Source organism: Gekko japonicus, unplaced genomic scaffold (assembly GCF_001447785.1).
Source record: "Gekko japonicus isolate JY-2015 unplaced genomic scaffold, Gekko_japonicus_V1.1 scaffold69, whole genome shotgun sequence".
In the NCBI taxonomy this organism is placed as follows: domain Eukaryota; kingdom Metazoa; phylum Chordata; class Lepidosauria; order Squamata; family Gekkonidae; genus Gekko; species Gekko japonicus.
In genome coordinates this window covers 1,245,248-1,253,994 of record NW_015175972.1, presented here as the reverse complement: position 1 = coordinate 1,253,994, position 8,747 = coordinate 1,245,248, and the positions used below count along the sequence as shown (strand labels likewise).

At 43.7% G+C, this 8,747-nt stretch overlaps 1 protein-coding gene across 1 annotated transcript in view; it reads left to right on the top strand.

Moving 5' to 3' along the window:
- Positions 1–2,869: 2,869 nt before the first annotated feature.
- The window catches only part of EEFSEC (eukaryotic elongation factor, selenocysteine-tRNA-specific), a 217,154-nt gene continuing 211,276 nt past the window's right edge, over positions 2,870–8,747 (top strand). The window contains exon 1 of the mRNA XM_015426092.1: positions 2,870–3,229. Coding sequence (XP_015281578.1) covers positions 2,917–3,229 — 313 coding nt within the window. The 5' untranslated portion in view covers positions 2,870–2,916. The remainder of the gene's footprint in view (positions 3,230–8,747) is intronic.

The following is an 8,747-nucleotide window of genomic DNA, read 5'->3' as shown; positions in this document are numbered from 1 at the left end:
CAGCTGGCCTCCTTTTTCAAGCTCCCCAGGTAGTCTGGGAGGGCTGGGAATATCCCCTCTGTGGGCCTCAGACAGGCTGGATACCACCTCCCCTGTCAATGTGGGCCTCAAATGGGCTGTGAGCTGTTTCTTGTCAGGCCGGTAGGCCTCACATGGACCACTTTGGATGGTGGGCAGGTGCCCCTTGGCTGGCTGAGCCCGGGTGGAGAGGAAGTCCATTGGTGGCCATAATGGACAGTCTACCCCCCAGAAACATTTATGGTTGAACTGTAAATAGCATATGTAGTAGTAATAAAAATATTATTGTTCAGCATAACTGAAAGCCGAGCTGAGTCTGCACAGTGGAATTCTATAGTCTGGCTGGCTGAAGAATGAGTTCACATCTAGGCTCATTACTTAGAAAAGAAACAGAAGTTCTTTATTGTGAGAGAACTCTATTCTAGACAGAAAGGCAGAGTAAAGGCTTCTAGGTATCTATCTAAGATAGGATGGAGAGAGATTGTAGAAAACATGTCCAGACCTCATGGTGGCCAGAGGAAAAGAGAGAAGGGAAGTGACTGGAAGAAAGGAACCTCTGAGAGTAGTGTTCTGGGTAACAAAGGGACAGCAGCAAGAGTGGACAACAGAAAGGTCAGAGAGTGCCTTTTCTACTGCAAGACTCTCTACTGCACTCCCCTGAGACCCCAAAGTCTGTGGTGCTAGTATTGAGTGACATTGCACAGTCCATTCCTTCCAACACTAACACTCTTCTTCCCCCTGCCTCCTCAAAACAATTGACTATGCCATTTAATCTGGGGGAAGTTAAGATCATTTTAGAAGGCAATAGTAGAGCACGTGTCTGCCTTTTCAACACTGTTTCTTTCAGATCTTGTTCTTTTTTCCAGGCTTTTAACCAGAAAAATAATACTAATGATTAAGAAAATTTGAATGTTGCTCCATAGGTTTAATCAACGTATTTCACCTACATTTCTGCTGCTATTCTCAAGGTCTCCTTTTTGGCACAGACGTCATGTGATACCCAAGGAGGGAGTTGGAGACTTTAGAGCTGTTTTTCCTAGACTAAACGTTTGAGGTTACAGGACATAGCCTTGTTTCACATAAGCTTCCAAATTTCAGTGGGACATGCTGAACCCTGAAATTGTCAAATAGTATATTATTTTTGGACAGAGCAGTGTAGTGCATGTGTGAGTGACCTTCACATTTTTAACCCATCCCAAAGGTCTGACTTCCTGCCCTCTCTCCCTTGAGTTTTTCAGAACTCTGGCAATTAATAGCAACATTTTGTGAAGGAACAGTTGAATGCATAGAAGAAGAAATTGGAGAGATGGGTGTTACATCTAATTAACAAAGAAGAGGAAAATGTTTTTGTGCCCTCTTCTGTTTCTTTATTTATGATTTGTAAGGCTGTGTTTTTGTAACCTTGGTAATAGCAAGTCTTTTGTTTTCTTCATGTCTTCGCTGGAGGTCCCATTTGGAGGTCCCAAGAAAGTATACCAGAAATTTCTCAGCTGCTAAAATAAGCATGTTAGATGTCTATTATGGATAGTTTTATTTCTAACTGAACAACAAAAATATCAGAACAAAAGATGTTTTAATTGTCAGTTTCTGTTCACCTGCGTTTTACTTTTGTTAGGTTCCAGTCTTACTTTTGTTTCACAAGTGTAGTTTTAATTTACTGAATATTGTGGAATTAGTACTGTACATAATGAGGCTTTTTACTGTATACACATTCTTTTGTTCATAATTGCAGCTCCCAGACATGTTTACTTAATTGTTTTCAGACTTGCAAATACCAGAACAATGTGGTTGGAAACCCAAGTACCAGTCTTTATTATTATGTGAAGCATCCCTCAATCAATAATTATCTTTGTATGATATGGATCAATTGCAATGTTGTCATTTCATATAAATGTACTAAAGACTAAGGCTGGGGAACTGACCAGTCCATTCGCTTTTAGACTGGCTTTACCACTGATTAGTAGTTCTTAACTATAGATACTACTAGAATTAAATGCCAGTAGATATGAGTATGTCATGGATTGCTTACTGCTTCTCCTGGTAGTTTCTTGGTGATATATTGAGTTGCATATAAATTAATATAGAGATTTCTGTGTGAATGTGCAACTGCATATATATTTGCATAGTAAATACACACCCCATGAGAAATGTAGATAGTATATATGACATGAGTACATAAATTGTATCCTAAGCACAATTACACCCTTGTAAATCCACTGAAGTTTTGAAGGGTGTAATGCCGTTTAAGACTCCATGGAGTTTTTTAAAATCAAAAAGAAAAAGCTAAGTAAATATCTTTTATTAAGACCAACCAAAAAACCCAACACAGTAGACCTTCAAAATTCTTCACAATGCTCTGTCAGGCTGGATATTGAAAACAGAAGCCGAGAGGGAAAGGGATGAAAAAAGATCTCACAGACTATTTACTTTAGCATCCCGATTAAGAATTTTGAGAACTCGAAAGTTTGCACTCTGTTTTGTATCATTTTGATTGATCTTAATAAAAACTATTATTTAGCTTCTATTTTTTCATTTGGCTATGCACCAAAGTATCGGCCATCTACTATTGTGGAGTTTCTTCGGGCGTTTCTCGGTGAGCCGCTCTAGTTGCCCAGGTTGTCGCGGTAAAGCCTAGTACGCCACCAATACTGTGAGAGAAAGACACAGGAGTAGTTGATCCATCCATACGTACATATATAAACAACAGCCCCGCCCCCTCCCCGGTTCTGATTAGAGGTCGTGCCACCTCGCTCTTTGGGTGTCTATTTGCCCACACAAATCCACGGAGGCAGGCGCGGTGGTTGCCCGGAACAGCCCTAACGTAGCCTGTGTTACCGCGGGGGTGGTGTTAGGAGCCGGACCGGCTTGTGAGTGAAGGTAACGGCGTTCGAGGCATCCATGGCTGGTGTAAACCCTACTGCTCCCCCAGTCCCGGAGCCCGGCGCTCTTCTTCGACTCAATGTGAACGTGGGCGTCCTGGGCCACATTGACAGTGGCAAGACGGCGCTGGCGCGGGCCCTCAGCACAATCGGCTCCACGGCCGCCTTCGACCGAGCCCCCCAGAGCCGAGCTCGGGGCATCACCTTGGATCTGGGCTTCTCCTGCCTCTGCACCGAACTGCCCCCGCACCTGGGGCTCGGGCCTGGGCAGCTTCAGCTAACCCTGGTGGATTGCCCGGGACACGCCTCCCTTATCCGCACCATTATTGGCGGTAAGAAAGGTGGTAGTGGGGAGATAGGCAAGTGTGCAGGCATGGCGACATTCGCAGGGGATTCCTGTGACTATACTGCTGAGAGTCAGAGAAGGGGTAATGCCAAACGCTCTCCCTCGCCTCTTTATCTTCTGTGCCCAGAGAGTGGTCCGCAGCACACAGTCGTTTCTGATCAGTATCATTAGGGTCCCACCGTCAGGAACACAAACCCTGTATTGCTTTTGGGCAGGAATTGTGTGGGCATGAGTGTGTAGATAGTAATTTTAGTCCTATACTTCTTCCAAGAACTGCAGGTTGGTGTATATGTTCCCTCCTTTATTTTGTCCTTACAACTGTCCTGTGAGGTAGGTTAGGCACAGATAACTGGCTGAAAGTCAACCAATAAGTTTCAAGGCAAGTAGAGATTTGCACATTGTGTCTCAAGATTCACACTGGTTCTCCATTATTTCTGAGATTACTGTTTCTGATACAAACAAGCAAACAAATTTACATGTGCTTATTTTTTATATTCACATTTTAACATGTAATCTACTGTAATCCAGCTAAAGCGACAATTTTAACTAGACTATTTGGCTGTCAGGATTTTGCTGCTTCTTCATTTATTTTATGGGTTAGGGAGGGTGTGAGTTGCTCAGATACATTGAGGACTGCTAATGTAAACAATCTAGTTGTTTTAAGAAGGCGTACTGTTTTACACAGTAACTCAGTTTCCAGATTCTATTATTTAATTTAAAATACATTTTTGAGAATGGGGGAATGATGCTTGCCATGTTGTTTTCTTCTTATTTTGAACAAGCCCTCAGCCTCAGAGTTTGACAAAAAACCAGAATCTTGTATTCCACCTGTTTTTAATGTCTTTGGGCAGATAGCTTGTAGAAAAAAATAATAGAAATTTACCAGTCATTAACATCCAACTTTTGTCTTTGACAGATGCTCAAGCCTGGTCTTTGGGAAAGTTCCCATTGTAAGGGCCAGCCAAGCAGAATTGCTACATTTTGTTCTTGCATTTCTACATGAAAGTATAGATAATATTGGTAAAAGAGTTTCTTTAGTTGATTGTGAGAATAGGATGATAATTTGCAGAGCTGTATGAAGGATAGGGTTGCCAGGTTTGGCTTGGAAAATGCCTGGATACTTTGGGGATGGATCCAGGAGAGGGCGGGGTTTGGGGAGTGGCGGGACCTCAGAATGGTACAATGCCATAGAGTCCATCCTTCAAAGCAGCCATTTTCTCCAGGGTAGCTGATCTCTGTCAGCTGGAGATCAGTTGTAAAAGCAGGAGATCCCCAGGCCCCGCCTGGAAGCTGGCAACCCTAACAAAGGAAGAATGGACACTTCAATCTTCAGGCTTGCAAAATAGTCAGCATAAATTACTGGCTCGCAGATTTTTCTTTTGGCTAGCCAGCATGTACATATTAATCATTTGTGGCACATTAACCTCCTGGAAGAAGAGAGAGTGAACTCTGTTCCAGGTTATAAGGGCTGTATTGCCTGGTTGCCTACAAGTGATACTTACTTGCCATAGATAAGTGGCTGCTGTTTACAGGACTGCCTAAGACCTTGCCATTTGTGGCTCACAGTTTCACTTATTTGTGATCTGTGGTCTGATTGTGTGATACCATCCCTATCCTCTTTTTACACCATTTGCAGTGATCCCAAGAACAGATCCCCTGTGAAGGGCGCAGATCTGCTGTGTATAGTTCTATCCCATTTCTCTTTTAACACAAAGTTAAAAACTAACAAAAATACAGTAAAAAATCCCACTGAGATAAAGCTTCCTCAACAACTTGGTTGACAGAAATAATATATTAAGGTGTTAAATGTTAAAGGGTGCTGCATCTTAATGTGTTTTCAGAATATAAAATATCAAGCAGGCTTTGATGGCTCTCCTTGTAGTATATTCAATAACTGTTGGTGCCACTGTCTTGAATGCCCTACTACTTGTACTGACAGTTCTTATTTTGTGGACTTATGGTACCAGGGGAGTAGGACTAGTTGCCATCCTGTGAAACTAAAATCCAGATCTGGTGGACTAAATATTAGTTGGGACAGGTTATCTAGGAATAGGAGTTCAGCCTGTTGTGGATGTGATTGGAGTCCTACTAATGACTCAGATTTGCTATTTGGGCATGTTTCTGCCCTTGGCACTGCTTTTGGATGTCCAGGTGGAGGCGGTAACAAGGTATTCTTTTGGGCAACTAAGGCCTGTCTGACAAATGTGCCCTTTCCTTGACAGTAAACACTGTTGGTTATATGCATCCCTGTATTTATATGTTAGACTACTGAAACACAGTAGCTTAGGCATGTACTATTGGCAACGTGACCAGAACTCTGAGAACGATTTTGAGGTGGAGAATGAAATCAGGACTTAAAGTTGAAATCCGCATTACAGCTATCCTCACATTGACTGAAACAATGCAAATGTTTGTGACAGAGAGACAAAATTGCAAATGGTTGTGACAGAAGAGACAAAATAAGACAAATTATTGTGCTCTAGAACAGTGAACTGTGGAACTGACTGTGGTGGAGGTGACCCCTGGACTTGGTTCTGAGTCCTGAGCACAGGATATGGTGCTAGAGTGTTATTGAACTCGTTGACCATACTTCTGTTATGTAAATAGAATTAACTTTTCTGGGATCGCAAAGGACTGCCAGAAGAAGGGAAGGTGAGGAAGATTCGTGATCCTGGCTTTCCAGAGTCCAACCTGGAATACTGGAAGGTAGCAAGTGTAATTCTGATTTTTCAACGATAGATATAGGTGGCATCCAGAAAAGTTAAGGTCAGTTAGTTTCTCCGTAAATTGGTGGAAACAGTTATTAAACATAGTATTATTATTATTGAATTATGGTGCTGGAGAAGACTCTTGAGAGTCCCCTGGACTGCAAGGAGATCAAATCAATCAATCCTAAAAGAAATCAACCCTGACTGTTCCCTGGAAGGCCAGATACTGAAGCTGAAGCTCAAATACTTTGGCTACCAAATGAGAAGGGAGCACTCACTAGAGGAGACCCTGATGCTGGGAAAGATTGAAGGTCAAAGAAGAAGGGGACGGCAAAAGATGAGATGGTTAGACAGTGTTATCAATACAACGAACATGAAATTAAGGGAACTCTGGAGCACGATAGAAGACAGGAGGGCCTGGCGGGATGTGGTCCATGGGGTCACGAAGAGTCAGATTTGACTGCGACTGAATAACAACAACAACAACATTATTAAGCATAGAACAATTCTGTGGGAATGAGCCATACTGAGGAAGAATATTTATGACTTCAGTGAAATGATGCCCTGTCTAGCTTTTTGTTGTTCTTTGAGAGTGTTAACAAGGTGAGTTGATAGACCTTATGTTCTTGGACGTGCAAAACTTTTAACCAAGTCTGTCACCAAAGACTCCTGAGTAAACTTAGCTGTCATGGGATAAATGGATGGGTCCTCTCCAGTGTTCCCTCTGAGCTGAGTTAATGTGAGCTAGCTCACAGTTTTTTAGCCTCCGGCTCACACATTTTTGTCTTAGGTCAGGAAGGATGGCTCCAGAGCAAACTAATTTATGTAGTAGCCAAGTCGCTTGCTCACAACTTTAATGCCAGTAACTCACAAAGTAGAATTTTTGATCACAGGACTCCACAGCTTAGAAGGGAGCATTGGTCCTCTCTTGGGTTAAGTAACTGGAAGCAAGGAATAGGACAGTTCTCACAATAGAGGGAAGTAAGCAGTGAAATCCTCCAAATATTTTGCTTTAGGATTGGAGCTATTTAATTTGTTCATAAATGGTTTGGAATTGGTGATGGGCAATAAGAGCCAACTAGGTGAGTGGGTAACAGTGTAGCAGATGAGGTTCAGTGTAAGTGTAAAGTAATGCAGTTTGTGGGTGAAACATCCTAACTTTAAACAGAGTTCCATGGTCAGACCACTTCGCTCTGAAGGTCCAGCTGAGCACACCAAATCCTCCCTGTTTAGGCAGCAAACGTATTTTTGCTTACCCGCAGAGCCAAATAGACCCTGGTTGGCTTCAGGAAGCTCTGCAGGACTCGATGCGCCCTGGTGGTTTGTTAGATAAACTGGTGGAGGACTGGCATAGCTGCCTCTCTGAGGCTATCAACGAAATCGCCCTCTCTGCCCCCAAACCAAAGCAGGCCCATGGTACATGAAGTTGGAGCTGAGACGGCTAGAGCAAGGGTGGCAGCGTACTCGTGACGGAGTGGCAAGAGCATCTTATGGTCTGGGGGTTTGGGCTAGGCTGCCACCAGTACGCTGATGACACCCAGCTCTATCTGATGTTGGACGTCCACCCGGACTCCATCCCTGAGAGCTTGGACAGTGGGGCAGTGGCTGGGTGGTTGCGACAGAGTTGGCTGAAGTTAAATCCTGCGAAGACAGAGGTTCTGTACCTGAGTCGGGGAGGAGTGGATTCAGGGATTAGGCTCCCTACCCTGGATGGAGCACAGTTGGTGCCAACCCAGAAGGTGAGGGGCCTAGGGGTGACCTTGGATGCCTCACTTTCTATGGAGGCCCAGGTCACTACAGTCATCAGGTTTGCCTTTTATCATCTTCGGCAGATCAGGCAGCTGGCTCCCTCCCTCTCTCCCTGGGATTTGGCTACAGTAACCCATGCAATGGTCACTTCCAGGCTTGATTACAGTAACTCGCTCTATGCGGGCTTACCCTTGAGGCTGATCCAAAAACTGCAGCCGGTGCAAAATGCGGCGGAATGCCTGCTGACTGCAGCGTCTGTGCAGGCACACATCCACTGGCTACCAGTTGAGTTCCGGATCCGTTTCTCTGTAAGGAAAGGCTAAAGAGACTGATGATTTCAGTTTAAAATAAATGTATCTGATATGGGCTTTGATTTGTGAAGGCTTATACCCTGGAGAATTTTGCAGGTCTTTAAGGTGTTGCTGATGTTGACTTTAGAATAGTCAGCTAAAGGGGGCATTAGTGAAGAATAGATCCATCAATGGCTATTTGAATACCTTAAATTTATCTTGATTTGCATCATACTTTTTGTACTGTAAAATAGTGTTTTTGTGGAAGATTATAAAGGAAGTTGTACCCAAAGACCTGCTCTCTTTTAATTGTTATTTGTGTTAGTTGCTGTAGATTTTCCGGGTTGTGTGACCGTGGTCTTGGCATTGTAGAGCCTGACGTTTCACCTGTATCTGGCATCCTGAGAGGTATAACACAGAAAGATGGAGTACTCTCTGTGTCAAAGTGAGAAGAAAATGGTAGGCAGGTAATTTATATCTACTCCAGAAGGTGGGGTAGGGCTGAGTCATTATCTTGTAGGAGTTCCTGTAAGAACCTCCTGGTGGTCCCCAGCCTGAGAGAGATCCATCTGCCTTCAACCCTACCTGGTGGAATTGCCTGCCAGATAACATTTGTGCCTTGTGGGATTTGCTACCTTTCCACAGGGTATGTGAGGCAGAGATGTTCTACCAGTGAGTACAGCGACGGCTGTAATATAGTCTGGCACTCCCCCCCCCCCCTTTCCCTCTCCTCCAGCTTCCCTCCTCTGTGAGGCTC